This window comes from Camelina sativa, chromosome 8 (genome assembly GCF_000633955.1).
Source record: "Camelina sativa cultivar DH55 chromosome 8, Cs, whole genome shotgun sequence".
In the NCBI taxonomy this organism is placed as follows: Eukaryota; Viridiplantae; Streptophyta; class Magnoliopsida; order Brassicales; family Brassicaceae; genus Camelina; species Camelina sativa.
This window is the reverse complement of record NC_025692.1, coordinates 3380136-3393703: the sequence shown is the minus strand read 5'-3', so window position 1 is coordinate 3393703 and position 13568 is coordinate 3380136. Positions and strand designations below refer to the sequence as shown.

Sequence of the window (13568 nt, the reverse complement as noted above, 5' to 3'; positions counted from 1 at the left end):
AAAAAAAAAAAAAAAAAAAAAAAAAAAAAAAAAAAAAAAAAAAAAAAAAAAAAAAAAAAAAAAAAAAAAAAAAAAAAAGAGAACTAATGTAAAATGCAGACAATGTTTATAAATATATTTTGATCACCGCGTGAAACAGAGGGTATGATCTCATATTCTCATCCTGTAGTTGACATTTGATTTTAGCGGTTTGTTTGGTCTGGCGGGAAATTTTGATGGGTAAACCGAACCGGATAACACAAACCAATCGGTTTTGCCAAATATGTTGGTTCTTGACCTTTTGACGAAGACAAGCCACTTTACTTAACAGGCTGGTTCTTCTGCTTCCGTGGTCTGGTTCTTTAAAGCTGTACACCAAATAATATTAAAATATTAAAAGTGAAATTCCTTTCTTGCCCCTTTTGTTCTTCTCCTTGTCTCTCTCTCTTTCTCACACCCGTCTTCGTCTTCTTCGGTCTGCGTTTCTTCATCTCGAAGCTCCGCGATGGCGTGCCCTCAAAACTCCATAACTTACAACGCCACGCGCTGTGCGTGCGGGATTGGTCAGCTTCTTAACCGGAGCTCCGGTAGCTGCGAAATCTTCGGTTGGCCGTCGGAGATCTCAACGGACAAAGATGTCAGCTACAGCGTAGTATCCTTCGCCGAGACTTTGTTCGCCTTCGATAGGATCCGTAAGTTCACGCAGTCTCAAGCTGTGTTCTTAGAAGCCACGCTCGTTATGCTTCTCTCCTGGTTAGTCTTTTGCTTCTTCCTAAGGTTCACAAAGCTCGGCGATGGTCGTAATGTCTGGTTCAATCTCCGTTGGTGGATTACTCGACTCGATGTCTTCTTCTCCACTAGACATTGGCTCGTTAGTGCCCTCTCTCCACTCCTCCTTTGAGCTTTTTGTGCTTCTTCTATCAATTTTGGTTCTTTTTAGGTTACCAATTTAAGTAGTTGAATCTTGCAGGATGATCAGCAAATTGTCAAGAAACGTAAAACAGAACTTGGTGGAACGTTGTCTGTTGCGAGCTGGATTGTTTTCATTGGACTATTCGCTGCGTGAGTTTTGAAAAAGCTTGAGAATTTTAGTCTTCTTGTCCGTTGAATACTTATAGAAACAAACACTGACTTGTTTTTTAAAAGTTTCTTCACAGGCTGCTTTACCAAATCATAACCAAGAGAACAATTGAAGTTCACAATGTGAGAGCTACTAGTTCTCCAGATTTAATCTCGTTCGAGAACGATTTGGAGTTTAACATCACTGCTGTCTCTGATATGAGTTGCTCGAATCTACGAGGAATCGGTAATGTGGTCACTGGTAATCCCGGATTCAGTGAGTTCAAAGTTGCTTCGCTTTCTAGTTTAGGAAACTATACTTGTCAGAACACAACTTCAGGGCCAACTGTGAATTTCAAGTGTAAAAGGTGTCGTCTCACTAGCGATTACATCTATATCTCGTGGCATTTCGTTGATCTTCCTGATTCCCCTGCTGCTGCTGTTGGATTTAAGTTTAACTTTACGTCTAAGAATGGAGCTCACAAGAAGAAGCATATGAGTTTTGTTAGTGGCACTCTGAGAAACGGAAGCATCCTTGATGAAAGTCCTGTTACTTTCCGTGGAACTGAAGGGAACATTTTGAAGTTTAATCTGTTTCCTCAGATTTACCATCATTTGCATGATCTAAAGCTAATCCAACCTCTGTTTCACGAGTTTATCCCTGGCTCAGTTTACCGAGACACTAATCAGCTTCAGGCATCTATGGGGAGGTCGACAGATGGCATACTCAACACTACATTGTTCATCAACTATCTCTCTGCTTATATTGTTGAGATCGACCATGAAAATATACTTGGTCCTGGTAAGTAACTTTACTCCATTTACTTTGTCCAATCACTTCTTGTGAATCCTTCAAGTCTTAGTAGTTATTTCTTATCAACTGGAGATGTACACTTCTGTTTATAGTTCCACCGCGAAATGCAGGCATGTACATCGTCCAGTATCTTGATTTAGTGTGCAGTAAGAGAATACTAGAGCAGCTTCAGTTATAAACTTAAATATCTTGTTCTTTTCTGGTTGCTATTTTACAGTTAGCTTCCTTGCCGATCTTGGTGGTTTGTATTGCATCAGTATTGGCATATTCTTCTACCTACTAGTGCAGGTTTGAAGCCTTCTTCTCTTCTCTACTTCACGTTTACCTTTCCTTTCGTTCGCTTTTCTCTCTTCTTGAAGGAGACTTCTCAAAAGTTTGGTATTCATGATCTATGTAGTAGAGCGAGTGTTTACTGTAGTATTTGAAAATTCTTTAGTCATTTTTGAGCTAATTCTGATGGTGGTAACTCGGGTCTTTAAATAGTGTGAGTACAGGGTCAAGAAGCTGCGAAATGAAGATACTGTGTTCAGGAAGATACGGAATCGTCGTAAAGCTCTAGATCACTGGGATAAAGTAATTGGTTTCCCCTCTCCTCTTTTTGGCTTTTCTTCTTGCAATAGCCTTGTTTCTTATTACAAGTTGCTCATAGAATACTTCTCATTTTTAGCTGAGAAGATATGTTGCATACACATGGGATTGCAGCATATTGGTCGATGATGCCATCAAAACGAAAAATGTATCAGCAATTTGTGGTTTGAACAGACCTTCAACATCTTCTAATAACTCAGAAGGTGGATCATCAAGAACAAAAGCGGAGCATTCTATCATGTCAAACAAGAAACCTAGCTTATGCGTTGAGAAGGTAAACAACTCTTTATTTGTGGGTTCTCCTTTCCTACTTGACCCTTGGAGTTCTTAATTGTCTATTTTTATCCAGAATGTTNCAGTATTGGCATATTCTTCTACCTACTAGTGCAGGTTTGAAGCCTTCTTCTCTTCTCTACTTCACGTTTACCTTTCCTTTCGTTCGCTTTTCTCTCTTCTTGAAGGAGACTTCTCAAAAGTTTGGTATTCATGATCTATGTAGTAGAGCGAGTGTTTACTGTAGTATTTGAAAATTCTTTAGTCATTTTTGAGCTAATTCTGATGGTGGTAACTCGGGTCTTTAAATAGTGTGAGTACAGGGTCAAGAAGCTGCGAAATGAAGATACTGTGTTCAGGAAGATACGGAATCGTCGTAAAGCTCTAGATCACTGGGATAAAGTAATTGGTTTCCCCTCTCCTCTTTTTGGCTTTTCTTCTTGCAATAGCCTTGTTTCTTATTACAAGTTGCTCATAGAATACTTCTCATTTTTAGCTGAGAAGATATGTTGCATACACATGGGATTGCAGCATATTGGTCGATGATGCCATCAAAACGAAAAATGTATCAGCAATTTGTGGTTTGAACAGACCTTCAACATCTTCTAATAACTCAGAAGGTGGATCATCAAGAACAAAAGCGGAGCATTCTATCATGTCAAACAAGAAACCTAGCTTATGCGTTGAGAAGGTAAACAACTCTTTATTTGTGGGTTCTCCTTTCCTACTTGACCCTTGGAGTTCTTAATTGTCTATTTTTATCCAGAATGTTATTCCACAACCTGCAAGTCTAGAAATGAGCTCTTTCGATTCGGCTTCTTCTCTGGCTAATGGAGATAGTATCTCAAATAAGAAGAGTATAAGCCACTCTTCTCAAAGTCATCCACTCTCTCGTAGTGAAGACGATATAATCCCTCTACCTCCTCCAATGGGTATGGCTTACACTTTTGCCATTTTAAGATAATTTTAACATCCATACTGTTCCAATTGATCTTTAATTTAGTAGAGGTAGATGTGTCGTACAGTTTAGGTTTTAGAAGTAGAAGTGGAAATAAGTATAGATCTAAATTGAGTCTGTTTGAGGAGAAACACTGGTTGCAACAAGGATCTCAATCAAAACCTTTGTTGGTAATATGATTTCAAAAACCTGAACTCTTGCCACTGGTACTGTTTCTATTGCAGAGTTCAATGAAGGGTCCTCTGGCTCAGAAGTGGACGCAATGGACATCAAGAAGAAATTTCAACTTCTGTATGACTACAATGTATTGCTTAGGGGAAAACTTATAGACACTCAATCTTTGCTCAATGCTTTGGCACCCAAAGCATCATCATCTTCAATCACGGAACACGGTGCATAGAAGTTAGAACTAAGAGTTTGCCTAACATGTATTGTTTCTATTCTCTTTGTAACTTCCACATTTATAGAACAAAAGGAATGACCAATCTTGTATCTTTGTGAATATACCAAGTTGCTTAATAGTAGCAAATTTATTCTACAAGATGATAATAGAGAAACGAATTAAAAGCGACGCAATATATATTGTCATCAAGTTGAGAACCAGATGGGTTTCATCAGTCAAGGTTTACATTATTGAAAGACTCAAAAACATGCTTGCTTATAATTAGATAAAAACAAAGAAATAAACATGATGATACTTGAGCAAACGACTTTGGTAAAATCTCTGGTAGAAGTGATAAAGGAACCTAAAGTGATAAAGGAATCTAACCTCAAGAGTGATAAAGGAATCTAACCTCAAGAGATAGATTCATCAGTTTAACTTTAACCGCTAGAATTAACAGAATTCCAGAGCTGGATCCACTTAACCATAGCATCAGCTGCTTGCGTGAAGGCAGGATCATCTGAACCTAATTGCTCTCTCACCGCCTTAGCAAGCTCAATCACACAATCTTCAACTTTGAGTGCAGTCTCAGGCAATTTCAGTGACTCGAAAAAGGGAACACTTTTCTCCATCAGCTTCATTCCTTCCCATTTCTTCCTCAAACTCTCCACCGCATCTCCTCTCTCGTTTCTCCAGACATAAGGCAGTCCGGTTTTCACACCATAACCCAAATGATCAGAGATATGTTTCAGACACATCCCACACCAAACATCTTCAAGAGTTTCCCATCTCACTTTCCCTTCTCCAGCGATTCTGAGTGCAGGCACCAAAGCTGGACCTACCAACTCGCGGTTAAAAGCGATATTGATTCCACTTATGGGTAGCATAGCCTTAGCAGGGACAGTCATAACCGCATCAACATATGCAGTGTTCCTTTGCTCTGTCTTGAGAGCTTGTGTTGGAGCATCAAGATCAGCTAGATTAAGCCAAAGTCCACAAGATGCAGCACAAGGGACACCACTTCTGAGGCTGAAAGGGTATCCACGAACAAAATCCGCTCCTTCACAGTAAGGATCGTAAAGGGTATTGAAGAAGAGAGGCGTTGCAGGGTTTTCGAGGTTAATCACGTGCTGAGTCACAGCATCCACCAGGAACCCCTTGGGATCTTTAGCCGGGACACAATCATCATCAATTGAGACAATGTACTTCTTTTTAGATACGAGATAACCAAAATATCTGCAAGAATAACCAGAGAACATGGTGGCATTGGATGCGCCCACAACTTTTTCCATGTCAGTCTTGGAGTAGACATCTACATCAAAGCCTTCTGGTATGTTGAGTTCCTCCTTAAGCTCAGGATCTTTGACAACAATCAGATGGAAACCAGAGAAAAAGGACTTCCAGCTGGTCAGAAACTGAGTTAGGTCAGCGTTAAGAGCCCCAATGACAATGTCGACTTCATTCTTGTTGATCTCAGCTGAAGACATCTTTTGATTTTCAACAATCTTGTAAGCAGCAAAGTTAAAAGCTTTCTTCTGCAAGATACATAAAAACTTGAGCTTGGTCAGAAGATCTCCAAACAGCATCAATGTGAACCAATCAAGGGTAAAAAGATAATTTTTAGATCATATCACTCATCAGTGCATATTTAGAGAGATAAATTCTAATCCAAACACACCATAGCATCAAACCTAATCAAATCAAACATCTACTTCTCAGTCAACTCACGGTTCGCATTAAAAAGTATGGTCAAAAAAATTGAAACATTGCAATCGCAAACCGATTAATCTACTACGATCCTGTTATCAAGAAAAATCACATTTTTACAGAAACAAAAACGAGAATCGAACGATACCCAGAGAGAATAAACGAAATTGCAGATCAAACAAAGCAATACCCAGAAATTATAACTAAATCTACGACACGAAAGAACCTTGTTTTCGTTAGCAAGAGATTGACCTGGTTCAAGGTTGAAGAAGGTTGGGAGAGAATGCAGCAGATCCAAGGTTCTCTTTTGTTTTTTGTTCAGAGGGGATAAACACAAATCGTGGGTATGAATTAGATTTTTATCACTTTACTGTAGAATTGGTCCAAAAACGTCTCGCGCATTTGCTGCTACGTCCCGCAATTTTCTCTTTGATCGATCGTGCGTTAAAGTGCCCAAACACTTCTTCGTTTCTAATCAAACCGAAACTAACCAATCCGGTTTGAATCAGAGCATCAACGCTGATTGATATACGTAACCATATAATTATACAAATCACTATGATTCGTTTCAACACAGAACCGAGCCAAACCATTTTGTCTAATTCGATCAAGAATTTATCGGTTTTGAGAACGAACCGAAAGTGAAGTAAATCAACGAGTCCATCATCCAAACCGAACGAAGTTTTTGGTTGTTGTTGTAACTCGTCGACTTGTTGAAGTAGTTCAACATATTGTTGTACGTAGAACGGATTGTGGCACTATGGGATCGTACCGAGAGGGAAACAGCCCAATGTGACTATTTTTTAGACACTGAATCAAGAACCAAAAAAAACTAAAATAGAAACTCAATCAAGAACCAGATCAATTTACTCAAAACCCGGTTAAGTTAAGCCAGAACCTTTTTTTTTTTCCAATTTGAAGACAAGTCTCTACAAAAAAAGAGTGCAATTTAAAACATTACAAGTTACATCAAAACAAGACAGGTAACAGAAAAACACAAAGGTACTGAAAGAACCGTCTATCATCAAATTGGCTGTGTGCATTTCTTCTGAGAATGTCCAAGCAAATGACACCTTCCACATTGCACAATCCTCTTCGGTCTCTTTAGATTCTCAACTCTAACCACTTTCTTCTTTGGTCTACCTGGTGGTCTCCTCGTTTTCGGCGGTCGTATCCTCAAGATCCCTCCTCCTTGAAGCTCTTCTCCTTCATTCTTCCACAAGCTTCTATCCGGAATCTCCCCAATCATCTGCGAGTAAGTCTGCTGATAGCTCGACACTGTGAAACACGGTTCTGCAAACAGATGCACGTTCCGACCGCACGAGATCAGTGCTGCAGCTGCGTGCGCACACGGCAGTCCGTAAAGCTGCCAGCGACGGCACGAGCAAACTCGTGTCCGTATATCCACTATGTTGGTTCTCTCCGTCGACACAATCTCAAACTCGACCTCGTTTGCTCGTAAAACTTGGTAACACCGTGCGTCCGCAACCGCTTCTGTTATATGTCTCTCTGCGGATGGCACAAGTATTGAGTTCCATCTCATGCTCAACTCACGACGGTGATCGAACCAAGCTGATATCTGATGCCGGATATGTTCCATCATCTGTATGATTGGTAGTTCATGGCATTCGAGAGCCCAGTTGTATAAAACCTCAGTGATCCCTAAACCAAAATGTCCATACCTCACGCCTTGAAAATACGCTACAGCCCAGAGATGCGGAGGGAAGAGATCAAACCACGCAACCACATCTTGCGATATCTCAACCATTTCGTTTATCTTGGACTCGAACTCTGCTGCTGTGAGCGCGTAAACCGCATTCCAGAAGATATTAACAAGCTTCGTGTTCTTGAACGTATCCCTGAAGTTTTCACTAACATAACGAAGACAAAACCCGTGGAAAGCAGTTGGGAAATGAGCTTCCACAGCTTCTACAATTCCACTCTGTCTCTCCGAGAGTATCGTGAGCCTTGGCATGCTATCAGTATTCATCCCTAGAAGCTTCCTCAGCTCAGATAGAAACCACGACCAGTTTTCATCGCTTTCATTGTCAACAATGGCGATAGCCAACGGAAACAAACCTTCATCCGCATCAACAGCAGCAGCACAGAGGATCACACCCAAGTACTTCCCTTTAAGGTGTGCTCTATCCAATTCAAGAAGAGGCCTACAAGCACTGAAAAACCCGGAGATACAAGCTCCATACGCAATAAACAACCGCTGGAAACAATTCTCTGGTCCCGAAGCAGAAACAGAAGCAAAACTCCCAGGGTTGACTAGTTTAATCTGCTCACAATACGCAGGGAGAAACCGATACCCTTCCTCATAAGTCCCATGAAGCGCAGCCATACTCCGCTCTTTCCCACGCCAAGCCTGCATATAAGAAACCGCAACCCCATGCTCATCACGTATATCCTGCAATATCTCCTTGGGTTTATACTGAGGATTATCTCTGATCCGTGCCTCTACGGATCTAGCAACCCAACCAACTGATGCTTGCTGATGATGGAGGTCACGAACACCTTCACAAGTATGCTCACTATTAAGCGTCCTAACAGAAAATGTCTGAACGCCTGGACATTTAGCGGCATGGATACGCCAGGGACAGCCTTCTTTAGAGCATTTGGCTATAAACCGACTACGGTCGGATTTGACAATACGGAGATCAAAATGGAGAGCAATAGCCAAATCTTTCAAACTTCTTCTGCAAGTTTCCACATCGGGAAACTCTTTACCTACTGCTAAAACATGTTCAGATGCTAAAATACTATCATCGGAATCTAAAGTAATCAAAGCTCCATCAGCCATTAGGCATTGCATCTGGAAAAAGGGTTTATTTCGTCTTGTTGATCTCAATGCGAAACACTTATCATAACCTCACAAGGACACAGCTTGAAACCTACTAGGAGATAGAGAGAGAAGGTAAAATCTCAGAATCGGAACACACAAACAAAACCCTAAATCCAAGATCATAAGCTCAATTAACCAACAAAAAAAAAAAATCATTATTATGAAATTAAAAGAAACCCATTTCCAAATCAATAGCATTTCAGATTCTAGACAGCGAATTAAAGGGAAATTAACACATCACCTTTCTAGAAATTGGAAAATTATGGGGATCTTCGCTTGGTTCTAGGTGGCGACAGAGATCAGAGAACGATTGAATCAGATTACTGGGCGTTAAGCGACTGTAATTTGAAGCCGGTAGGGTTATCGTCAGCGTCGGGGAGAAATTGCAGACGGCGACACACACAACAAAAAAAAATGAAAGACGGAAGAGAGATGGATGGGAAAGTGGAAAGGTTAACTAAAGATCATGCCACGTGTTCATTCTCAAATGGTTCATATCTAGCCTTAATTTTATTTTTCCTCTTCTTTTGGTATCATATCTTAATATAACAAATTCTGATAAATTAAAAAAAATCTTAACATAACAAATTTTTACATGTTTACTTAGAAGTTAGAACATTGAAAAGATAAAGAAAAATCATTCAAATCTAGTCTAATTTTTGTTTTATCAATTTAGAAACCAATATATATGTAATATATTTGCATCATTATAATATTTCTCATCCATTTATAGATATGTTTTGAGCCAAAATTTAGCAATATAACTTTTTCTTTCTTAAATTCAACATGTTAGTTAATTCTTTTTAATGTTTTCGTTTGGGCGGTGGGCATTTTGGTTTAAATTTGGATTTGGGTTGGGTTGGGTTCGTTTGGTTTATGCGGTTTTGGTAAAACCAAACTCAACCAAAGTTGGTTTGGTTTGTATTTGGGTCAGTCGGTTTGGTTCAGTTTTAATTAGTTTAAAATCAATTAATATTACAAAATAAAATTTATTGTAGTTTGATAATATGTATAAACTAAACAACAAGTTGTAAGTGAATTAATCAAATAAATAAATAAAAGCTAGAAAATTGAAAATAATGTAAATAGAAACCAAATAGATAAGATCATATATTAATAATTTTTAATATTATTAATTAAATAATTAAATTAGTATATTGGGTTATTGGTTTGGTTTAGCTTTAAACCGAACCGAACCAAACTGTTTGGGTTAAGAAAAAACACACAGAATGGTTGGAGTGTATGATTGGGTTTGGGTCGGTTTTGGTTGGTTCGATTTGGTTTAAATGTCCACCCCTACCTAAAATTATCAATGAATCATTTGATAAAATTCATTTGATACATGTTGCTATGATTGATATACAAAAAAAACATTTGGACAAAAATTTCAATGAATTTGTCTTCCAATCTTCTTTTTTTCAATGCTTCCCATCTTCTTCTTTTTTTTAGCTGTCTTTGAAAACGCATATTTGTGGCTAAGTCTAGTTACGATCGAATTTGTGTTTGTGTGAGCATAAAGTAAATAACGCACAAGCTTTGTTAACAGGGTTCGGTTTTTCCTACATTCCCGGGACCTAGTCCAGAACAAATTCACTAGAACAAAATAGCAATTACAACTGCATATGATACAAACACTACTATGCCTATCATTCTATTCTAGATGAATAAACCATCAAACGATCTATCTATCTTGTTGATGGGGCGACACCACACATCTTGTGTGCATCTCTCAGAACTACCTTGAAGCGCGCAAGTCTTCATGAAGCGTCCTCTTGGTATTTATATCAATTGCCCAACCCTTAGGGTTGGCAACTTTCCTATTATACAACAAATAGGAAATTGAGAACTTTCCTTTTTCTTTTTGGATAAGGAAAGTTTCTTTTAATGATCTCATCTTGAATCTTCCATTCAAGATGTTCATCCAGCTAAGCAGCCGCCACTCGGCTTGTCCAAGTCGGCCTCAAGCTTCTGTACTCAAACTCTTCAATTCAGCTTCTTGTACTACTTCCTGTATTTAACGGCAGACTAGTACAAGGACTGCTTCAGACGTTTGATACATCCTCCCATATATCTAACTGCAGGGTTCTTGATTCAACACCTTATCTTCTCTGCTTTATGTTAATCACTGTGTCAGCACGATCACCAAGTGCTACTTAAGGTCTGCTCTACCGGCATTTGTATTAAGTAATACTTCATCTTTTTTGTCAAGTAATACTTCATTTTCTGTGTCAACTCTTCTAGCATTTGTATCATGTAATGCATCAGCCTCTGTGTCAGTTTTGTCTTTGTTTAAGTAGAGAATCCATGACATATTTTAAGCCTTATAATACTTCAATCAAACAACATCTTCAGTCTTGTGTTTCCGAGAGTTGTTATACAGTGAATTTGAAAGATAATAATTTTGTATAACTAACTAAGTCTAAAACTAGATTTAAAAATAGATTAGAGAATAGAGATAATGGTAATAAGAATGGCTCTCCATACTTTTGGGGGGAGTAGAACAAAGTAGCAAAAACGAAAAATAGAATTCGTAAAAGAGAACAAAGAAAAAAGAAACAAAACTTTTTTCCATTCTTCTCGGATGTATCATCGGAGAAGTTCATTGTTCTTCATGTATTCTGATTGGTTTCAATTTGATTTCCTTTTTTTTCTTCTTTTCTCTCTCTCTCTCTTCTTACGCTTCATTCCTCTGTTTTGTTTTCTTTACAATCCCCCCCAAAGATTTATGCCCTTTAACGTGGGTCCTTCACAAGATTGAAGGACCCCGCCATTGTTAAAAATCATCTTCAAACTAACAAAAAAAGGATTTTTTTTTTCATTTTTCGATTTTTTAGATTTTTGAATATTTTTTTGAATGATAAGGATGAATTGTTTTCCGTGTTTCACTTCACAAAAGAGCAGAAACGCTCCTTGTACCAACAACAACAACAACCAGACTAACGAACACGATGAACCCGAATTCAGACCACCTGGTAAACTTATCAAATTCAAAACAAAAACAAAAAACAAAAAAATGTTAGCTTTCTTGTTCTGGAACTGTGGAATTTGAAACCCGTTTGCTAAAAACAAAAAAACAAAAATGTTGTGGTTTTTGGTTTCAGTGGCAACGACGAAACGAGTTGAAGAACGAGAAACAGAGCAATTACCGGTGAAAACATTCAATTTCCGGGAATTAGCGACGGCGACCAAGAATTTCCGGCAAGAATGTCTTCTAGGTGAAGGTGGGTTCGGTAGGGTTTACAAAGGAACCCTTCAATCTACTGGCCAGGTTCGTTTCATCTCCAAAGTTATGAGCTTTGGATACCTTGTTCAATGAATCATTTAGGAGCAGAGGATTAGTACATCTTGTTGCATCTTCTTTGTCTGTGATTTTCCTTGAAGTGATCTTGTATTGCTTTTATGAGTGTAGTTGGTAGCTGTGAAGCAGCTGGACAAGCATGGATTACATGGTAACAAAGAGTTTCAAGCTGAAGTCTTGTCATTGGCTAAACTCGAACATCCCAATCTTGTTAAGCTTATAGGATACTGTGGTGATGGCGATCAACGGCTTTTAGTCTTTGAATATGTCTCTGGAGGTTCCCTTCAAGACCATCTTTACGGTAATACTGAGCTTTTTAAAAACATTTAATTTAACGTTTGTATAAAGGAGAGAAGTTTAGGTTTTGTTTTTGAGGCTAATAATAATGGATTTGATATGCAGAACAAAAGCCAGGCGAGAAGCCAATGGATTGGATAACGAGGATGAAGATTGCGTTTGGTGCAGCACAAGGATTGGATTACTTGCACGATAAAGTGAATCCACCAGTGATATACCGAGATTTGAAAGCCTCTAACATCTTGTTAGATGCTGAGTTTTACCCTAAGCTTTGTGACTTTGGTATGCATAACCTAGAACCGGGGACAGGTGACAGCTTGTTTCTTTCTTCCCGGGTTATGGACACTTATGGTTATTCTGCTCCTGAGTACACTCGAGGGGAAGATCTCACTGTCAAATCAGACGTTTATAGCTTTGGAGTTGTGTTGCTTGAACTCATCACCGGTAGAAGAGCTATTGACACCACTAAGCCTAATGATGAACAAAATCTAGTTGCTTGGGTAAAACTCATTAAACCCCACATTTTGGAATTGTGTTGCTTGAATGTTCCTCTTTTTGATGATATAATTTTGGCTTTTGTTGCAGGCACAACCGATATTTAGAGACCCAAAAAGGTACCCGGATATGGCTGATCCCCTCATGAAAAAGAATTTTTCAGAGAGAGGGTTAAATCAAGCAGTGGCAATAACATCAATGTGTCTACAAGAGGAACCAACTGCTCGTCCTTTGATAAGCGATGTAACGGTTGCTCTTAGCTTCCTTTCAATGTCTACAGAAGATGGTATTCCAACCACAATTCCAATGTCATCCTTCAGGGACAAAAGTATGTCCATTGCTTTAAGTAGACACGGTTCTTGTTCTGTAACTCCTTTTTCTCTTCCTCGAAAAGAGGAAGACGACAACTCCAGCTCTTCATCAGAATCAGAAGATGAAGAAGAAGAAGAAAAAGAAAAAGAAAAAGAAAAAGAATCAATAAGAAGTATGAAAAAACAAGAGAAGGAAGAAACAACGGCACATTCAGATGATGAGTCTGATTCAAACTCTGAAAAGGGTCAAGAAAAGGAACATTCTCAGTTAGAGAAACCTAGAGACTCTAGCAGTTCCGTCTCTGACTCTGAAAGTGATCAGAGAAGATCTATTCATGAAACAAACGCAACTGCGCAGAGCTTGAAGATAAATTATAGTTACAGCTCTGAAGAAGAAGATAACGAGAGGCCAAGCAGTAAAAGCAGCTCTAAATCAAACGAAGAAAGCACGTTTTCGTGGCATGACAGTGATAAAGATCATGCTGATTCGTCTAGGAACACAAGCATGCGAATCAATAGCCTTGCTCACGATGATACGTCGAGGAACACAAGCATGCGA

The 13568-nt window shown here is 38.8% G+C and overlaps 4 protein-coding genes across 5 annotated transcripts in view; 2 read left to right on the top strand and 2 right to left on the bottom strand.

Annotated features, from left to right (window-relative positions):
- LOC104705940 lies at positions 421-4175 on the top strand. Its single transcript, XM_010422043.2, has 8 exons — positions 421-850; positions 950-1041; positions 1137-1840; positions 2070-2140; positions 2336-2425; positions 2520-2714; positions 3480-3645; positions 3896-4175. The coding sequence occupies exons 1-8, from the start codon at positions 485-487 to the stop codon at positions 4069-4071; spliced, it is 1860 nt and encodes a 619-aa protein (XP_010420345.1). The 5' UTR covers positions 421-484; the 3' UTR covers positions 4072-4175.
- On the bottom strand, positions 4233-6197 carry LOC104705941 (probable UDP-arabinopyranose mutase 5). Of its 2 annotated transcripts, none has more exons than XM_010422045.2 (2): positions 5987-6197; positions 4233-5588 (listed from the first exon to the last, which is right to left on the bottom strand). In XM_010422045.2, exon 2 carries the CDS (start codon positions 5538-5540, stop codon positions 4494-4496), a length of 1047 nt encoding a protein of 348 aa, XP_010420347.1. In that variant the 5' UTR covers positions 5541-5588; positions 5987-6197; the 3' UTR covers positions 4233-4493. The 2 variants fall into 2 exon arrangements, with proteins under 2 accessions (XP_010420347.1, XP_010420346.1); XM_010422044.2 differs by having other exon boundaries at positions 6013-6197.
- Positions 6626-9043, bottom strand: LOC104705939. The gene is made up of 2 exons (XM_010422042.2): positions 8850-9043; positions 6626-8657 (listed from the first exon to the last, which is right to left on the bottom strand). Exon 2 carries the CDS (start codon positions 8576-8578, stop codon positions 6785-6787), a length of 1794 nt encoding a protein of 597 aa, XP_010420344.1. The 5' UTR covers positions 8579-8657; positions 8850-9043; the 3' UTR covers positions 6626-6784.
- The window catches only part of LOC104709169 (receptor-like kinase LIP1), a 6143-nt gene continuing 3779 nt past the window's right edge, over positions 11205-13568 (top strand). The window contains exons 1-4 of the mRNA XM_019229205.1: positions 11205-11580; positions 11710-11876; positions 12018-12207; positions 12309-12512. Coding sequence (XP_019084750.1) covers positions 11463-11580; positions 11710-11876; positions 12018-12207; positions 12309-12512 — 679 coding nt within the window. The 5' untranslated portion in view covers positions 11205-11462. The remainder of the gene's footprint in view (positions 11581-11709; positions 11877-12017; positions 12208-12308; positions 12513-13568) is intronic.